Source organism: Octodon degus, unplaced genomic scaffold, assembly GCF_000260255.1.
Source record: "Octodon degus isolate 3935 unplaced genomic scaffold, OctDeg1.0 scaffold00262, whole genome shotgun sequence".
Classification (NCBI taxonomy): domain Eukaryota; kingdom Metazoa; phylum Chordata; class Mammalia; order Rodentia; family Octodontidae; genus Octodon; species Octodon degus.
The window spans coordinates 2,449,164-2,470,400 of NW_004524838.1; the positions used below are offsets into that span (position 1 = coordinate 2,449,164).

General features: G+C 36.4%; 1 protein-coding gene and 1 pseudogene across 7 annotated transcripts in view; one reads left to right on the plus strand and one right to left on the minus strand.

Moving 5' to 3' along the window:
- Akap9 (A-kinase anchoring protein 9) overlaps window positions 1-21,237 on the minus strand; it is a 207,436-nt gene that overhangs the window by 162,704 nt on the left and 23,495 nt on the right. For 5 of the 7 annotated variants that reach the window (XM_023706536.1, XM_023706538.1, XM_023706540.1 and 2 more), the window contains exons 2-7: window positions 17,014-17,262; window positions 10,249-10,293; window positions 4,208-4,261; window positions 3,703-3,873; window positions 1,207-1,362; window positions 232-429 (exon numbers count right to left, since the gene is read on the minus strand). In XM_023706536.1, coding sequence (XP_023562304.1) covers window positions 232-429; window positions 1,207-1,362; window positions 3,703-3,873; window positions 4,208-4,261; window positions 10,249-10,293; window positions 17,014-17,262 — 873 coding nt within the window. The remainder of the gene's footprint in view (window positions 1-231; window positions 430-1,206; window positions 1,363-3,702; window positions 3,874-4,207; window positions 4,262-10,248; window positions 10,294-17,013; window positions 17,263-21,237) is intronic. The other 2 variants (XM_023706541.1, XM_023706537.1) reach the window with 1 other exon arrangement.
- On the plus strand, window positions 2,246-2,757 carry LOC101566010 (annotated as a pseudogene).

Here is a 21,237-nt window from a genome sequence, read left to right on the forward strand (position 1 = left end):
CTGAGGCTGACAGCTTTGTGGAAGCAGCCACTTAAAGGACTGAGCTAGGCCCAGGCTCCCTTAAACACTGTATTAATATGAGATTCTCAAGTGCTTTTGAAATAAATTACACTTAAAATGTCAGTATTATGAGATTTTGTGATTCTCATGCATAAAAAGATAAGCACATATATAAAAACTTTGAAGTTTAAAGCTGCTACATGTTGGCTTTATTCATTAAAAGGAACATACCATTTCATATACTTTAATTTTTTCTTGTAAGACATTAATTTGCATTTTGAAGTCTTCTTTCTTTTTCTGATAATCTTCTAATAGATGGTCTTGCTCTTCTAGCTGCTGCTGATGAGTCAGAATCTGCTGTTTGGCTTGTAGTAAATCTGCAGCTGTGCTACTATGAGTGCTGTTTCTCAGAGTTTCACTAGCCTGTAACTTGAAAGTAGAAAGAAAACTCAAAAGAATAAATTATAAAGAGACCAAAGAGAAAGTATTCTTTAGGGCATGACTCTGCTCATACTGGTAGCTCTCAGGGAACTGTGCTCAGTTCACAGGTTGAAATCTCAGTACACATGCTGCCATGGCTTGTGGATAACCTGAGCCAGTAAAAACAGCTTCCACACGATAAAGCAGAGGAAAAACATCCAGTGAGGGAAGCAAGACAGAGGCAACATAATGAGAAATGGGGCCTGCAAGACAATATTTCCTGGATTCCTGATCATTTTCTAGACTCTCATTCTAGTCCTTACAGAAGCTTGATTATATTTCTGCCCCTGAGTTATGTAAAACAAGATGTATCTTTATATTACACTTTTCCCTTTTGCTTAAGCTATTTCAAAATGTTTTCTGTTACTGCTATCAGAAAACCTGACTAATGAAACCAAAGTTCAGTGGCTTTAATTAAAAATAAATTGAAAATATTCAATCTAGTTACCATCTTAGAATCCAATTAAATAAAACCTCATCAGGGTTAGCATAGGTAGGATGCAAAAAATCTACTCAATCCATCTGATAAGACTGAGTATTTCACTCAAGACAGGCAATAAGTAGTACAAAGAGAATAATAGCGAGAAACCAACCAGCAAGTACTGATATTAATTAGTTTGTCCAGTGTGATATAAGGTGTAGTTTTGTAACAAACTTATGCCTGTTCTAGAAAGTGAACATTTTAAATTCATTACCAGAAAAACTAAATCATACAGAAATACTTACATGTTGGAACTGAATCTGTAATTTTTGACTCTGCTCTGTCAACTCTAAAAACTCTCTCATTGTCTCATCCTTTTCTCTTCTTGCTTGCTGTAAATTAGCAGTAAGCTGAGTTATGATGCCATCTCTTTGTTTAATGGCAGCTTCAAACTCTTGTAACTAAAAGAAATCAGGAAGAGAATTAAGTGCTAGACTCATTTTTTCAAACATAATTATTACAAGTAACTCCTCTTCGAAAACATGAAATTTTAAACACACTGGCAGAATTCTTACCATCTACAAGCAACCTTCCATATTCCAAATCAACTTTGAAAATATTTATCTGCACTAAAGTAAAAAGATACAGTAGGCCTGGTTTTTCCACCTACTTTCAGAACAACAGAGTCTTTAGACTGTGAGGTATTTCTTGATCTGTCCTAAGGCAACATCACCAGACAAGTTTAATTCCAACATCTGAAGAGGATAAAACAGAAATACACTATTGCTTCTCATCAATGTTCCATTTCATCTGGATTTCATAACTGATCACCCTATATATCAGATGATATTCTAACTACAGACATTACTTAGAAGGGATCACTGACATTCTTAATGGGTATAAGTCAACTTTTTATGGGTGCACTATAATTTTCCCTCAGGCTGATTAGAATTAAACCCATCCTAATGCATTGATTTCACTGTAGTTATTCCATGAACTAAAATGTAAGAAATATACCATCTTAGTAGAATCCTATTTTAAATAGGGTGGTTCATGCTGTATAGTAAGCACAAAAGTTATGAGATAACCTTAAGTAACTATTTACAAATCCCATCTTTAAAGCATATACATGGGCCATGTCAGATAGCTCAGTGGTCTAAAGCGCCTGTTTGGCAAGCTTAGGCAGGTGCAGGGGACAGAGGTTCACTCCCTGGCACCATACACCACGCCAGCTACGCCCTTAGGGTGTGCAGAGCCAGCAAAAATAAAAGGCCAGCTCCAAGCTCCGCAATCACCGCTAGCACCTTCTCTGTACCAGGACAGCCCCACCCATCTGAAGTCAAGATGTCCAGCAAGCGAGCCAATGTCAAGACCAAGAAGCAGCCACATCAGGCTACATCCAATATCTTCACGATGTTTGACCAGCCCCATATGCAAGAGTTCAAGGAGGCCTTCAACATGACTGACCAGAACTGAGATGGTTTCACTGACAAGGAGGACCCGCATGACATCCTGGTCTCACTGGTTAGAATCCCCTAGAAGAGTACCTGGAGGGCATGATGAGCGAAGCCCCGGGGCTCATCAACTTCAACATCGTCCTCACCATGTTTGGGGAGAAGCTGAATAGTACAGAGTCTGAGGACAAGATTCGCAACACCTTCACCTGCTTCAAGAAGGCCTCAGGCTTTATCCATGAGGACCACCTTCAGGAGCTGCTCTTCACCATGGGTGACCAATTCACAGATGAGGAAGTAGATGAGATGTACCGGGAGGCGCCCATTGACAAGAAAGGCAACTTCAACTATGTGAAGTTCACCTGCATCCTCAAACATGGTGCCAAGGATAAAGATGACTAGGCCTCCTGGCTCCCAGTGCCCAGCCCCACCCTGTCACTGCTCCCCATGCACTCATTTTGACCAGCTCAGTGCCCCTAAGTCCCTGCCACCCTCTCTGTGGGCTCCCAGGGAAGGAAATTGACCTTCCCTTCTCACAGGAAGCACAGGACCAGGCAGGGGTCACACAGGCAGCATGAGGAAGGTGTACCACCATGACACAGAGACCCAAGAGTGGCCCCAAGCCCTGCAGCAAAGAATCATTGTCTGGGGAGAAGAACCAGAGGACAGGACCAGGAGGCACAGGAGAAGGTCCCTCAAGAGAGCCCAGGCATTGGCCATGGCCTGCCTGCTCCTGGGATGACCACCAGCCCCAGGAGAAAGGGCCCCTGTACCTGGTGTCGCACACAACATTTCATATGCGTTCCCACATAAAACACATGTGCTCACCACTGCCCTGCTCAGAGCTGGGGCAGCAGACCCTTCTCTGAGCCATCAGCTCTCAGAGCACAGCACCCCAAACCACACCCAGGAGAGAGCTCCAGGAGGCTGGACAGAGAGGTACATTTGCCCTCCAGGGAGGTGGAGTCTCCAATAAAGGTCTGAGCACTGCAAAAAAAGAAAAAAAAAAAAAAAAAAGGGCTGGCCAGATAGCTCAGAGGATTAAAGTGCCTGCTTAGACAGATGTGGGAACCAGGGTTCAATTCCAGCTAAGTGGCGGCCCTGCCCCAGGGGCGTAATGAGATGGGGATTGAGACTGGGCATGGTGGCACATGTCTGTAATCCCAGTGCTTGGCAGGCTAAAAACAGGAGGATCACTATGAGTTCAATCTGTGTACTGAGACCCTGTAGACCCTGTATTAAATACATAAAATAAATAAAGCAAGCAAGCAAACATATACAGGCACTATCATTCAAATTTCCCATTTTTTATTTAATGAGTAGCAAACCAAAAGCCATAGAAAGTACCTGCTGCAGTCCTTCAGTCCCATAGGCAGCCCTCATTTCTTCTAGTTCTCTGTTTAGCTCTTCAATTTCATGCTGTTTTCCAGCCAATTCATTTTCCATCATCTCTAGATGGGTCTGACTGTACTGTGCACCTTGTTCAGAGTAAGAATCATCAACACCAAATTCTTCTTCCTGAATCAATCCAAGATGTTAAATAATTCAGTATTAGCAGTACTGCTTAGAAAGAGAGATCAAATATTGAATTCCATAGCAAAATCCACTTTACAACATCACTCATCTCCTGGAAATTTGCTGCTATGGCAATGTACTTTGTTGTATATGTGGTGGTATGTACACTAAGAGCATAACTAGGGTACCTGCAAAGTGGCTAGCTTATTAAATACTGAAAGCACTGGAAAAAAAATCACACGCAGAAAGAAGTACATGCAGGAAAAAACTGTTAGTAAGCCAGATGGTCTTAAACAGTTTAAAACATTAGTAATATGAATAGTTTCAAATACTGTACCCTTAATAAATTTGTAGGCTTTCCTGTTTTCACCAAAAAACTGCAACCATTTACCTGTATAAAAACAATTTCCTGATATATTATGATCTTAGATATAACTTTATTTAACTAACAATATTATTTCTACTAAATATGTTTATATCTTTTACATCCAGGAAAAAATGTTCTATTGAGAAAAACAGATACAGTAATTAAATATAACTGCAGTATCTAAAAAAAAATTATGATTATGTCAAATGCAAATCATTTCTCAAACATGAGTGCTTTTAATGCAAGACACTATACTATAGGTTTTCATTTAAGTAATTCTAAGTGTCGGTCTACTTTGCTTCAGAAGGCTAACTCTAAGTCTCAAGTTACTAGTTCCTTTTCTATGAAATGCTTTCTTAAATTATTTAAATAGTTGTTTTTATTAAGCTCTATTCATTTTCAAGTAAAACTATTTACTTCCATAATTTTCTTAAGAGGCTGATAAGCAAATCGTGATGTAAGGGACACAAAAGTGCAGAACATTGCCACAGATACTTCCTCTGGGAAAAATACTATTGATATTCAGGCCAACTCTGACAGAAAGAGAAGTTTAATACTGCCACTTGTCTCTATAATAGTTTATGGTAAGAGAAAGGGGGATGACAGAATTATGTCTACAAGTTTACTTACTGGAAAATCAATTTCAGATCAACTAACCCACTTAATAATTCTTTTCCGTTGATAGTACAAAAACCAATTCCAACCTGCCCATAATTTATTACAAGTCTATGCTAACAGAACCAAAGTTAATGAAAGGAACTGTTACTGCAGGATAAAAATATGTAGGACAAGAATAACCTCAAATTAGGATTAGATCCATATGGGCCATGATAATTTAAAAAGTGAAAATGTTGGGGATATACCTCAGTACCAGAGGACTTGTCTAGTGTGTACAAGGCCCTACGTTCTAACTCTAGCTAGGGAAGGAAGGAAGGAAGCTAGCTAGCTAGCTAATTATATATACAAAGAGTTCTTTATCAGAGCTGAATTATTTTGAAAAATGAAGGTAAAGTGCAGAAGATGTAGTTCTGTGATAAACTGCTTGCCTAGCATGCCGAAAAGTCTGTAGGTACTATCATTTAAAAAAAAAAAAAAAAAAAAGCTTAAGATAACACATTACTGTAACTGGTGAAAATTATGAGAATGTAGGAGGCTTGCTCTTATTAAATATATTTCTTTCGGTATTTTAGGGAAGGGTCTACAGGGTGTTTAGAGTCTCACTACTAGGTCGAACTCCTAGTGATTCTGTTTATAGCCTCCCAAGAGCTGGGATTACAGGTGTGCGCTACCACACCCATTCTCAACTGTCATCTCAGTGCATCCTGGGGGCAGGGCCAGCATAGCAGGCCGGGGGATCAAACCCACGGCCTCTGCATTGGCTGAGCTATTTGGATGGCCCTTTATTAAAATTATTAATATCAAGTCACTTGTAATTTTTACTTTGATGTAACAGTACAATATAAATGGGTTATGTTATAGTGTAATATATATATATATATATATGACTATATTAAGCAAAGGATATGCCTTTAAGTTATGATGTTACCATTATTTATATACCACCCACTTATAATAACTAGTTGCAACTAATACATTTTCTACAGCTAATCAGCAGTTTAATGCTCTAATTCAATTAAGCAAATTTCATGCTGCCCCTCAGTGGGGTGGTCAGGTTGATTCTGAGATGTTATTTTGGTCATCAGGCAAGCCCACTGTAGAGTTCTCTCTAGGTGCTTGGAACTTTCTGATCTGCTCCATGTTGGCGAACACCCATAAATGCTTCTCTGAATGCAGAAGGGTAAGGAAAGAAGCGACTGTCACTCCACCTTCTTAACTTCAGTTTCTTTCATGAGCTTACAGAGGTTTTCAGATTTCCTGTTGCTTTCCTCTGTTTTCTTCTCACTCCCATTTTCAGTTACTTGCTGGCCTTCCTTGCTAACTCATACCAGTCTCTCTCCAGCAAACTGCTGGAGATGCTCAATACAGGATTTACCAATAGGTTCAGCCATATATACATCTCAAAGTGCCACTTTTGTAGTTGGTCCTCAAGAAGAGTCTCTTGCTTTTTGCTATTGCCAGTGATGTCACGGATAGACTTCTACAACTCTTTCATATGAAAAGACACATTGTGCAAAGAAGTCATCTCACCTCCAGACTGACAGGTGTGATAACAAAGCAAATCAGAAAGGTGTTGCCAGTTATTGGTTTTAGATTTTGTAGAAAATGCTTCATAGAATTTCTTGTACTTCTCTTTACATTTTACTAGCTTGAAGAACTCAAGGTACTTGTTATGGTTTGTGTCTAGTTGTCCCCTCAAAGCCTCATGCAGTCATGGGGTGGGGACTTCTTGAGTTTGTGATTAACTCATGATTCCACTGGGATTGTATGTGATCCAAGGCTGGGATTATGGATTTTAGTACTGCTGGGATTATGGGTGTGAGTACTTCCCCCAGCCTGGGGCAGAGAGCCTGAATGTAATATAAGAGACAGACTTTCTGTAGCCATTGCTCTTCGTCGTTGTTGCTGTTCGGCCACCATGAACTGCTGCTCTCTGCCATGTGCCCCTCTGCCTTGGAGCCAGCTAAATATGGACTAAAACCTCCAGTAACTATGAGCTAAATAAACCTTTTCTTCCTTCATTTTGAGTGTTGGGTATTTGTCCCAGTAATGAGAGAAGAGTAACTAAGACAGTACTTCTTAACAATGTTTTTTCAAATAACTTCCATGACTGTGCTCTGGTAGAAGATGTTTTGGGGACATGTTCAGGACCACGTCCTCAGAACGAACCATACTAAGGACAATAGTGAAATACTATGATATCAATTCATCACAGCTCTTGGTGATGAAAGCATAACAGATAGTTTGATGTTCTTCTTCTTGTTCCTAGAGGTTAAACAGAGCCTGCCAAGGGATGAGTAGGAAGCAATACCTTGAATTCCAATTGACCTTCTACAGAAAACTGCCAGACCTCCAACTGGTTTTTGTAGTCACTAAGAAGGCTCCTGTAAAAATTGCTCCTGAATGATGTCATCATATTCCCACCTAAATACGCTTAGTCTTACTCAGTTTTTCCTCATCAATGTTATTTCTCCTTGTTCAACTGTTACCTTGTTCTTATCCATTCTCATAGTCAGCCTCCTAATCCCAGCCCTTGTTTTCAGTTGTGGTCTTTACTTGACCATCCTTAACTTCCTCTTCTTTATTACCCTTCTCTTTTTCTGCCTTGTCATCACTGATTTCCTTCTCCCAAACTTTCTACAAATAAAAGGATATCCTGGGAATAGTCACTGCTTTCACCACTTCTTTAAACTACTATTCCTCTCAACACTCTGTCTGATCTTTAAATTATGGACCACCTTGGTACCTCAGCCAATAGGCTCAAGGAGGTTGGCAAATATAATAAAGGATGTCTCAGTAGAAGCCTCTCAGGCATACTCACCATCATCATCATTTTGCTTTGCTACCATACCACTTTTTCCTCCCTAGACATTTAGAAAAAAAAAGCCAAAACCAAACTGTTTGTCTTACTTTTCTTGTTGCTGAGACAAAACACCTGAAACCAAAATTAAAGGAGGAAAGGTTTATTTACGTCACAGTTGTACAGGTCTCAGTCTGTAACTGGCTGGTTCCAAGTCAGGGTGCCACATGGCAGAGGGGCAACAGTTCATGGCTGAGGAAAAAAGGAAAAGCAACAAGCAAGCACAAGACAAGCCTCTTTCTGTCCCTTACATTGTATCCAGTCTACTAAGATTAGGGCAGTGCCAACCAATCAATTCCCATCAATCACTCACCCTTAACTCCATCACTACCAATCTTAGCAACAAGAAAAGTAACTAAGACAAGCAGTTTGGTATTGGCTTTTTTTCTGCCTGTGTAGGGGGAGAAAAAGTGATGTGGTAATAAATTAATCACACACTCTAGATTCAGCCACATTTGTAAAAATAGTATGATGACAGGAGGCTTTGGGGGGGAGCATCTGGACATAAACCATAACACTGCCCAACCACAGAGATCTCCGCACCAACCTGAAGTCACCATAAATGCTTTAGCACCAGACTTGGCAATACCTCATTATTTATGAAATTAGGCTTATTCTTGTTAATGCCTATGCCTAGCAAAGTCTGGATATATTCCTGAGGGTTAGAGATGATGTCAATTTTCAGCTCTTTACCACTCTCCCATTTACAAGGGTCTTTTAGACCGTCACTGAGAATCTTATCAAAGGCAAAGGAAAACAACTTTTTTGGAGAAGATATTCATGATGAGCTATGACTTGAAAATTCTGTCTGAAAAGTAGCAGTCTTTACCTCTTCCTATCCATTATGCATTTCCACAGGAGTCTTGCAGGAAAAAGGTGGCAAATACTATAGTAGGGTGAGCCCAGGCCAGTGGCTCTGCCCTACTTGAGGACTCCCCTCTGTTCTTCTGATAACTAAATACACGGAGCCACCCAGAGAAGGTCATGGTCTTAGCCCTAAAATAATCTGTAATTCTGTGAGAGGGTTTTTGATCCTCCTGAAGCCCTGAAATCATTCCATTTGCCTCTTTTTATTTAGTGTTTGCCAGGAGATTATAGACTTGATCAGTCCACAATAACGAAGGCATATTATTAACCCAACAGTACCTTACTTTGAAACACATTATATTTACTAAGTATCACAGATATGTAATTTCAATACAGTTTTTGGGCCTCATAATCCCCATCTGTTTTTTAATTTAGGCCAAAAAATGTCTTATTTTAATAAGAATTTCCAATATTATTAAATTATATTTCATAAAGAGAAACTGTTAATTGCATTTAACTGCTCAATGTATCACTAACATTTGCATCATTAAAATTAAAATTTTTCTGTCATTCTTTTGTGAGAAAATGACAGTATGCATTTCGAGCAAATTTCATGGGGATGTATGGAATGGCCTAACCTACAACAAATTGGCATATAGTAAAATTCCACTTTGCTATAAAGGAAAAAAAAATCTTGTACAGTTTTGAAGTATCTCAAAGCATCTAACACTTCAATGAAGAAACACAATGTGTAAGAATTAAGGCACTTACTGAGGCAAGAAAGAGTAAAGAAATATAGATTCTTCCTATGGGGTAACTTGATATATCTTAAATCACATACTAATTTATTTAACAGTGGCTAAATTTTTCCTGACAACTTATGAACAAACCCATTTCCAACATTTAAACATAATAAACTTCTAAAGTGTCAAAACTTTTGCTCTATTATTGAGATAAAACTGTAATGTTTACATTTGTACTGAAGGACTTTTTACATTAAAAACTTACAGTGAATTGAGATCTATAAAATATACTACCTTGTAGAAACATACAAAGTAGGGAATAATTTTCCATGTCCTCTAAGTCTAGATCAAAGAAATGACAATCATAGCTAAAAGAATAAGGTAACAAAATGACATATATTTATTGTCCACATATAAAGAAGGTATTATATGGTTTTGTCATCTAAAATGAAAATCGTATTGTAATATTTGTTTCAATAAACAAGTGTAAATAAATATGTATGATAACATAATAACGGATTCATTTGTAAAAAGCATTACTCAAAAAAATCTTACACAAAACTTTACTGTGATGAATATGGATATCTTATAATAATCACCTATTATAGAAATCCTGCATCAAACGTTTTCCCAGAAACTAAAATGGGTACCCTATCTAATTATGAACCAAGCTACTCAAAGAGTACCTTAAAAAACAACTGGGAAAAAGACATAGTAGTAAAATGTAATCTTCAGGTTTTCAAGCAATTTACATTACTTTTTTTTTTACATTTTAAAAATACACTGCAAGCATATACACTTACAAGAAACAGTGTAAATATTTCAATAATATAAAATATCAAATTATGACATTTGAAATTATATTAGCCGGGGCCGGGGAGATGGCTCAGTGGAATAAGCACTTCCTTGGCAAGTGCAAGGGCCTGAGTTCAATCCCAGGTTCCGCCAAAAAAAAAAAAAAAAAGAAATTATATTAGCCTTACCTCTGAACTATAATCATCTGCTGTAGTAGAAATTTCACTCTCTGCCTAAAACAAAAGTAAAAACCAATTACAACTTTTTTCCTTCTAAACGACATCCTTTACTAATATTAAGATATTACTGTTATTAGAAATATATCCTCAGATAAAATACCATTAAAACATTAGCAAAATTAACTTTAAAAATTTTATGTATGAATTACAATTGCCAAATAAAGCATATGAAATTTATCACTATAGACATTTTTCTCAATATAAATGTACCAAGTACAACTTCCACACAGGATCTTGTACAAAGTACCTATCATTTGCTTGTTTTTTGAATTTACTTAGGTGATACAGGGTCTCACTACACAGTTCAGACTCACAGTGATCCTCCTGTCTCACCCTTCCTGCTAGGATTAGCTGGGATTGCAGGTGTGTGTCACCACGCCCAGTTTTGGGACAGGCATGTAGTACCCGGGATCGAACTCAAATCCTTACATTTGCCAGGCAGGCACTTAGACTGCCGAGCTATTTCCCTAGCCGAGTACCTATCATTTGTACAGCCAAAACACTAAAAAGAACACCATTACTCTAATCCTTGTATCTTTAGATAGTAAAATACTGTCTGAAAAATTTCAACTTGTTTGAAAGAACCATCAGATCTTGATGCTAATTAGTATTAACTTGTAAAGAACATAACCACCTTTGTTGTAAGAACACTTTTGTAGATTACAAAGTACTCTGAAAGATAATCTTGCTTTACCATCTTATCCCTGACATCTGTGAATGAAATCAGGAGCTTTTCTAAGGGTTCCTCAGGTGGGAAGTAGTAGGTAGAGTAAATTAACAAATTCTGATTCTTTTTGCTTTTTAAGTTATTGCTTTTATTGTTCATTGAGTCTAACCTAAGAATATCACTTTACTGGTAAGGAAAGTAAGACCAGAAATTTTCCTCTTTCATTCAACAAGTATTAACTGTCACTATCTATTCTCATTTACACCTATGAAAGTGCCATTCAACATTCAAGATCAAGTTGCAAGTCAGCTTCTTTATGAAGTAATAACCGACAAAACAAAAATGACTGATGGAACAGAAACAAGTTTGACTCTATCTAAAATCCTGTAACAGTGGCTAACTCAGGAGGCTCTTTTAAACCTAAAAACTTTTCATGACACAATCCCTACACTAAATGATTAAGTGCATACTAGGTAGTAGAAATTGTACTCCTAAGAATAAAATGGTTAACAAAATAGTTGTGGCAAATACTGGCTTTCTATGTAGCAGAAAATAATGTATCTTCAAACTACATCATAAAACAGCATTGCCAAGTGGCTTTATTTAAAATGCCCAGATAAAAACAACTATGCCATACACAAAGGGAAAGGAATATATACCTGTATGTAAGAAAAAGTGGTCAATAGGAAACAAATTGAAATCAATAGACACAGACTTAAAATCAGTTATTTTATTTTTTTAAATCAATTATTTTAAATACTGCACTATATTGTATAGTCAAGTAACTAAAGGAAATAATGTCTACAAAAATTGAAGGAAATTGGTTAAAAAAAAAAACTATGTTACACCAAATAGAGAAAACAATAAGAGAAAAGAATTATAAAAAGAACCAAAGATAAGTTCTGGAATTCATAAAGAAAATAACAAAGGCAAAAAAGTGATGAATAAAAATAACATTAGAGGGGCTAACAATCTAATGATATGAACAAGAATCGGTAAACCTCGGGACAAGTGAAATGTACTTGTCTGAACACTAGAGGGAAGAATGCCTATAAGGCCATGAAAAAAATCTATATTTAAAAAGACTGAAATCATGCTTTCTAACATCTTCTATCCATCCATGATAACAGTTTTTGTGTTAGTCATCAATAGATACAGAAAAAGCTGGGCCAGCCAAATAGCTCAGCAGATTAAAGTGCCTGCAGGCACAAGGGGTAGGGAGGGGGCTGTTTCCGATCCCTGGGCCTGTGGTGCTGGCCAAGCCCAGAGGTGAGCTGAGATGGCAGTTAAGACTAGGCATGGTGGTGCTAGCCTGTAATCCCAGCTCTTTTTTTTTTTTTTTTTTTTTTTTTTTTTTTTTTCAGAATGGGGGATTGAACTCAGGCCCTTGCACTTGCCAGGGAAGCGCTTATTCCACTGAGCCATCCAGCTCTAAATAGGAGAATCACTAGAAGTCTGACCTAGTATTGAGACCCTGAACACCCTGTAGATCTTTCCCTAAAATAAATAAATAAATATACATATAGCATTTAACAAAACTCAATATCCCTTTATAATAAGTATAATAAACCAGGAATAGAAAGAATTTAATCAGGGCTGGCCTGATTGCTCAAAGGACTAAAATGCCTGCTTAGGCAAACACAGCGGCAGAGGTTCAATTCCCCGCATGCCATGCCAGCCCTGTCCGTGGGGCATGCTGAGATGGTGATTGAGACTGCGCATGGTGGCGTGCATGCCTGCAATCCCAGCACTTGGGAGCTGAAAACAGGAGCCCGATCTACACAGTGAGACCCTGTAGACCATGTCCTAAATACAGGGGGGGGGGAAAAAGAAAAAAACTTAAATAAAAGGCAATAAATACATATACATAAGTAAAATATATTAATATATGTACTAATATAATACTCAAGATAGAGACCTGAATGCTTCCCTCTAATGTCTGCTCTTACCCCCACATACTTTTTTTTTGGTACTGGCAATTGAACTGAAGACCTTGCACTTGCCAGGCATGCACTCTCATCACTTCTTTTCAACCCTGTACTAGAGGTTTCAGCAGTGTCAATTAGGAAAAAAAAAAAAAAAAAGATATGAAGACTAGAAAGGAAGAGGTTAAATATCCCTAGTGCAAATGACTTGGATTTTGTATATAGAAAAAAATCTAAAAAACATTCAGTAAGAGTGCAAGATACAAGTCCAATATATAAACACTAGTTGTAGGTATATACTTACATAAATACACCTATTGCTCACTTAACAACCTGTTTGATGACTGCTCAGACTTATGATCTAGGTGAGCTGTTTAGACTTACAACCTATCTTTTTTTTCTGAACAGTACACCTTATTTTTAGTATTGTAATTTTTGCTGATTGTACATGCAGTACTGTAGTTTGATGCTTTGTTTCACATTATAGTACCTCATGTAAGAGTTATGCAAATAAAAGCAAAGTCATCAAGTTGGAGTTTCTTTAGACCATTTTTTGTTCTGAATATTGTAATGTACATACTATATACAATTCCTCATTTAGTGATCAATACATTTAATAACCTAGCTTCAGGACGTTAACTTGGTCGTTAAACGGGAATTTCTGTAATCAAAAAATGAAGAATGGGCCGGGGAGATGGCTCAGTGGAATAAGCGCTTCCCTGGCCAGTGCAAAGGCCTGAGATCAATCCCTGGTTCCGCAAAAAAAAAAAAAAGAAGAAGAAGAAGCTAAAATAATCTACAGCCAAGTGTGGTGACACATGCCTGCAATCCCAGCACTTGTATTGGTGTGAGTCTGAGGCCAGCCTGTGCTACAAAGTGAGTTCAAGGCCAGCCTGAAGTGCATAGTAAACCCCTGTCTCAAAAAGACTATAACGAAAAAGAAAAAATGAAAATAATTTATAACAACCACAAAAACAATAAAATGCTCAAAAATAAAACAGCAATTGAATCTTAAGAATATATTTAACAAAGTAAGTTCAAGATTTATACACTGAGAACTACAAAATAAAATCGAAAGAAATTAAATAAAGAACATTTCTTGTTCACAGATTGAAAAGCAGTATTAGGATAACACTATTCCCAAAAATCCATATACACATTCAACACAATTTCTGTCAAAATCCCTGCTGCCAACTGTGTGTCATCCACCTGCAGTCCCAACTACCCAGAAGGGTGAGGCAGGAGTACTGCTTGAGTCCAGGAGTTCGATGTCAGCCTGGGAGACACAGCAAGGCAAGATAACTGAACCAAACCAATCCCTGCTGCCTTTTACGGAAAAATGGAAAACCTGATCCTAAAACTGATATAAAAATCTAAAGAACCCAGAATATCCTGAATAATCCTGAAAAAGGACAGAGATGGAAGATGCATTGATTTTTGAAATATGTTACAAAACTACAGTAACCAAGACTACAGCATATTAGCCAAAGCTAATTACATTGATCTACAGCATCTAAGTGAGAGACTAGAATAAACCCTTATTTTTATAGTAATTAACAATTCACTAATGAAAAAAGTCTTAACATATGGTACTGGAAAAACTGGATATCCATATGCAAAAGAAGGAAGCTAGAACCAGGTATGGTGACGCACACTTGTAATCCCAACACTCTTGAGGCTGAGGCAGGAGGATCACTGTGAGTTTGAGACCAGCCTGGGCTACAAAGTAAGCTCAAGGCCAGCCTGAAATGCATAGCAAGACCCTGTCTCAAAAAGACAAAAAAAGAAGGAAGCTGGATACCTATCTCCTAGCACACAGAAAACTTAACTAAAAAAAAGGGGTCACAGACCAAAATGTTAAGACTTAAAATTATACAAGTCTTCCAAGAAAACTTAGGTTTAAACTTTCATGACGCTGGAGTTGACAACATCACAATACTAGATATGACATGAAAAGTATACACAATTTAAAAAATAAAGTAAAATTGCACTTTATAAAAGTTAAAAACATTGAAGCTGGGTATGGTGGTGCACATCTATAATCCCAGCACTCAGGAAGTTGAGGCAGGAGGATCGTTGCAAGTTCAAGCCCAGCCTACACTACACAGTGAGCTCAAGGCCAGCCTGAATTACACAGCAAGACCGTCTCAAAAAGAAAAAAGAGGAAAAGAAAATTTAAAATATTGTGTATCAAAGGACAATATCAAGAAAGTGGAAAACCATAAATGAGAGAATATCTGCAAAATGTATACCTAAGAAATTAGTCAATTTTTACCGTATACTGATTCTCTATTTGTGAATTCATCTCCTTAATAAATGTGTTTGTAACCTTAAAACCAATTGTGCGCAGGAGCAGAGTAGTGAAAATATGATTCACTCAATGAAGATGCTCCTATATAAGGTAAAACCAGGCAACAATTTTCCTTCTTGTTTCAACGCTCAAAATGCAAAACCAAGGGGTGCTATGATGCCCCCTACTCTTTCAGAGTAACTATTTTCTCTTTTTTTCCTAGTCTTCTCCAAATAAACTGTCTTAATTTTTTTAAGAAAATAAAAGCTAGTGTCCTTTTCACAGTCTATTTAGTACCACCTTTTTTTTACATTTTTGTACTTTCTATTGGCAATTTCAAGTAGCTCCTAAATGTAACACTGAAGTGCCATAGAGTGTTTTTTATAAGTGGGAGGTTGTGATGTGCCTCATAGAGAAAATGTGTGTTAGGCTTTGTCTAGGAAGAACAGTTACTTATTTATATATCTTTCTGTTTCAGGTCCTTATTTAATATATACTATTAGTTCATAAAAAACAGCTTGATTAATCAATCATATATTGAGTCAACAATATATAGAAATGCTTATTAACACTGAACTGTAATTATGAATCAATAGTATATGTTAAATAAAGGACCATGAAACAAAAACACATAAAACAAGATGATGAGTCTACTGGTTGACAAACTGTCTTGATCAGTGCCTCACAAACACCTAACCCTGTATTTCCCTTAGAAGGAATGGCTCAGTATTTACTAATTCAGCATTAATAGCAACTTCAAAGAACAAATGTGACAGGGTCGGATCTGCCTCTATTTGAAGAATACGTAATTGTTACACAGCACACAGTTTCCTGGGTTCCAACCTGTTCTTTCCACATGAGTGGAAAGCTCACTCTGTGAAAGCTCACTCTTAATGGTAAACAGTATGGTCATCCATTACTATTTGACCTTTTGAACAAAGCACCAGTTCCTATATAACAAAATCCTGCTGTTTCTTTTTTCTTTTTTTAAATCCTGCTGTTTCTACATAATTATGCTGCTGGCACAATCAAAATACTCACCATTTGTTCTGTCCAACTCTTCTACCTAAGCAATCTATTCTCTGTTCCTGGTCTCAGTCCAACTATTTCAATCTATCTCTAACTTCTCCCAGATCTCTTTCCTCGAAAATTATCTCATTAAATGGACTAAAGGGTAGTGTGGAGAATTAATATTGACTGAGTGCCCAGTATGGGTTCCTGGGCAGGTACAACCTCACCATTATCATGATACTATCCCTTCACTGTGTGATCCATTTTAAACCAAACCACAGCTAACAGATCGCAGTACACTGTTTTCTATCTCTGCAAGTACTATTTTTTTCTGAACAGAGATTGTTTCCTCTACTTCTCTGCCTCAAGCTAATTCCAACTCAGACTTCCAAGGCTCATTTCTATTACTTCTTCCAAGAAACCTTTACCGATGACATAGACAAAGCTGAGTTGGGCATTCTCTGTACTCTACAGTACCATATGGATGGCTGATAACATAACTCTACCCACAGGGAGTACACTGTGTATCTTATCTTCTTCCCCATTAAAATAATATTTCTAAGGGGAAAGACTGTCATACTCATCAGCATAATGTTGGTGCTCAATCCTTGGTGTACTGCATTTGCTCAATGAATGTTTATAGAATGAAGGTTGCAAAATTCATTTTCAGATTACTAAGTATTTTAGGTCTCTTTAGTTACTATAATACTCTGCAGACACAAAAACCATGATCAAATTGCATGAGGTGCTAGTAACTATTTTTTACAGTAATTACTTTCCATTTGCAAATATAATGTTTAGAAATACGTATGCATACTTACTTCAGGAGAGAAGACATGGTCATGCTTGATTACTTCTCCACTGTGCAGAGTTCTCTTTATTGTAGATTCAGGAGTCAAGACTGATCCTACTCCCTGAGAACTATTTATGTACATTTTATCACTCTGTGATTGATCAATATTTAAACTGTGCACATCATGTTTACTGCTTGAGGTTTTTCTCTTTTTTTTCTGCTTCTTTGGAGGACTCTGCCCATCAGATTGAGCTTTTCTCTGACGAAACTGGGCAAGCTATAGGAAACAAAATACAACACAACACTTTTAAAAAGACAAGGCCAATCTCAGATTCACAGCCTTCTATGAATGTATATATATCTGGGCTAAATTTTAATAACATTATACTTATAAGTATAGGTAAATTCTTGAAAATTGTAACCATAGAAACTTTGTTGTATTTCAACATTTGAGATTGCAGGCGTTTTTCATTTAAATTTCCTTTTTTAATGTAATAAATTTTCTAATTTTTGTAAGAAACAAATCCTACAAATCAATTTTCTTCTTCTTTTTTTTTTTTTTGGTACCAAGAATCAAGAATCTCGGCCAGCCAGATAGCTCAGTGGATTAAAGTGCCTGCTTAGACAGACACAGAGACTAGGGTTCAATCCCCAGCATGCCGTGTCGGCCCCACGCCTGGGGCATACTGAGACAGCAATTGAGACTGGGCATGGTGGTGCGCCTGTAATCCCAGTGCTTGGGAGACTGAAAAGAGGAAAAACACTATGAGTCTGATCCGTATAGTGAGACCCTGTAGATCCTGTACTAAATACATTAAAAAAAAAACAAAACAATAATCAAACTCAAGACCTTGTATGCTTGCCAGACAGACACTTGTGCCACTGAACAATAAATATCCCCGGACCCCAATTTCTAAATTTAATTTAAGCTCTTACAATTATACTAAAAAGAGAAAAATAAGTAAGATCAGCTATAAATTCCTTGCTGCCTTAAAAAGGGAGAAATACATTACTAGAATTACTAGACCTATTAATTAGCTCCCCAAAGATGGCCAATAAAATTTTTATTATATGAAGTATTAAAGCAATCTTTATTGATGTGTTACTATCAAAACATGCTATAAGCATGCTGTCTAGTAAATAAAGTATAACTCATACTTATCTATTATAGATGGAAAGTATATAAAATGTCTTACTTAATAGATATTTAACTCATATATCAGAAACAGGTAATTATTAGACTTACAGAATATAAACATGTAATGCTTAAATTTTTCCCAGTTATTTAGCCACTACCCTGTCATTCCAACTCATGTCTGCTTGAGAAACAGGTGCAAAAACAGTTGCTTCTAGCTGCATATTATTAAGCTGTTGGAATGCACTGAAACTACTTTGAAGGATAACAGATCCATTCTTAAAAATATACTAATTGCACTACTAGTAAATATATTATCTGTACATAGAATCAAATGTCCATGCATTAAACAAACTTAAACATAAAAAAAATCTGAGCCTGCAATACCAAAAAATTAATGACACAATGTTTACATTCAATCTCAGAAATTTCTTCAACTATGTAGTCTGCAGTTGAATAGGTTTAGATAGCAAAATACAACAAAGCACAGATTACAGTTTTGTTTAAAATTCAAAATCTGTCAGGTTATATATATTTAAAATTTATTTAATGTACAAGCATATAATCAATGAGCAAAACTAAAAATGTAGTTTAAATATTCATTTAAAAAAAAAGGACTTTGAGATAAGAGTATCCATGACTAAATGAACCTAATTGAAAAGATAATAAAAAAAGGAATGAAAAGTAGAATGGTTCTATTATAATATTTAAAATAATACAAAAATAATTTTAATAGAATTTTGTTGGGCTGGGGAGATAGCTCAGCCATCTATGTGCCTGCCTGGCAAGCACAAGGACCTGGGTTTGATCCCTGGGCCTAGGCACACTGAAACCAGGTGTTGGTGGTGCAGGCCTGTAATCCCAGTTCTGTGGAGACTAAGACAGGACAATCACTGTTAGTCTGAGCTATATAGCCAAACCCTGTACCAAATAAATAAATAAATAAATGATTAAATAATAATAATTTTGTTGTGCTGGGGATATAGTTCAGTGGCATAAGTACCTGCTTGGCAAGTTCAAAATCCCAAATTTGATCCCCAGTACAGAAAAAACAAAACAAAAAAAACACAAAAACACAAATGAAATAATTTTGTCTTTAAATGTAAAATACATCTAAAAGGAAATTATAAAAATATTATTTTATGTCTATATTCATATAAAGTTGTATTTTTTTGAACAATTAAAAAAAGTATGCTCCAGGGGCCAGGGAGATGTCTCAGTGGAATAAGCGCTTCCCTGGCAAGCGCAAGGGCCTGAGTTCAATCCCTGGTTCCACAAAAAAAAAAAAAAAAAAAGTATTAGAACAGCTTTCTGTTGTTAGGTAAAAATGTGACAGAACAGATTAGATCACAAATTCAATTTCTTATAGCTATTTAAGTCAGCTTTATTTTAAATCTGAAAAATGGCAAGCTAGTAAATAAGTAAAAAACTCAGATAACCATCTGACTCTAAAATGATGCACTTTAAATTACTGAGAAAACATTTATTCTAAAACATGCTGAAAATTCAGACTACAGCCATCTGTGTTTGTCATTTGGAAGCCAATTATAAAAATGTTAACATATGTGGTGACAAAAATAGCTGCAAGATTTACTGGAAAGATAGGATGGCCATATATGTCTTTCAAAATAGGTTCAGATCCCAAGCAAATGTCCACCTTGACAAGAAGATGGATAAACAAGAAGTCATAAATAATATTTTATTTCTTAAACTCAAGATTTATAATGCTATAAATGATCATTCTTAATAAAAAAGGAATTTTCAAAATGTATGAAAACATGCCAAGTTTTTATAATGTCCCTTCAAAAAAACTAATTGAAATCTGTGTAGGTTTTTGCACATTCATTCAGTGTTTACATTGTGCCAGGCACTGTACTAGAAATCAGTCAAAATACATCATACCAACAGAAGGACTTTCCAGTCTAGGCCAGCTCGTAATTTCACCAATTGTGAGAAATAAAAGTTAAAAGTTAAGAGTACAATTTCTTAAAGTCAGTCATTCAATGTATATGAAGTAATACAGAAACCTGCCTTGCCCTGATTTTCTCAAAGAGATATGGTTGCATGGCTTTATCCCTATGAAGGATGTAATTTAGCATCCGTATGTAATTTAGTAAGTATGTAGTTCATTTATTCAACAAGTATTTATTGACTGTTCATAACTGTTCAGATGTGTACTAAGACAGGGCATGCAATATGACTAAAACAAATGCAAACACAACTCCCACAAACTGTAATCAAGTCGGAGTATAAACAAAGCAAAACAGTTTAAGGCTGGGGAGATAGCTCAGCCTTAGAAGCATTTGCCTGGTGAGTACAAGGTCCTAAGTTTGATTCCTGGTACCACAAAACCAACCAAGCAAACAAACATACAAACAAAAAAGTTACACAATATGTAATTTCAAGTGATAAAAGTTGTTTTTTTAAAAAGTACAAGCATTGGGGGCCGGGGAGATAGCTCAGTAGAATAAGCACTTTCCTGGCAAGCACAAGGGCCGGGCCTGAGTTCAATCCCCGGTTCCGCAAAAAAAAAAAAAAAAGTTCAAAAAAAAAAAAAAAAAAAGTACAAGCATTAAGAGAGTCTACAACAGACAGACAATTTGGATAGGGATATGAAGAGATGTTAGAAAACATTTGAGAAAAGAATGTGAAAGCTCAGATGCAAATAATACTATAAATTATCTGCTCAGGATAATAATCAGTAAACACCAAAAACAATACCCAACTTTCCATTGTACAGTGTTTCCCATGTAGTCTCAGATCTTTTCCTTTGTCATTATACATCACAATCCTAGAACACTAATCTGAGACACATGAGTAAATGAAATCACCAAATTGGCACAGTATTTTTCTGAGTCTAGAGAAAAAATGAACACAGAAGTACAAATGCCCTAAAGAAAATATCATAAAATATTTTAAATGTGTAATTCAGTTTCTGTAGTGTTATAAAGTTATAAAAAAGTTATAAAGACTGATTTTGTTTTTGATGTGGTAAATTCAAGAAATCCTAAATAATTCTAATTATGGCAGCAACTATACTTGTCAATGCTGTTTTTAAACTTTTAAAAATATTCCTTAATGAATGATAACTGCTATACGAACTGTTCAACAAAACTT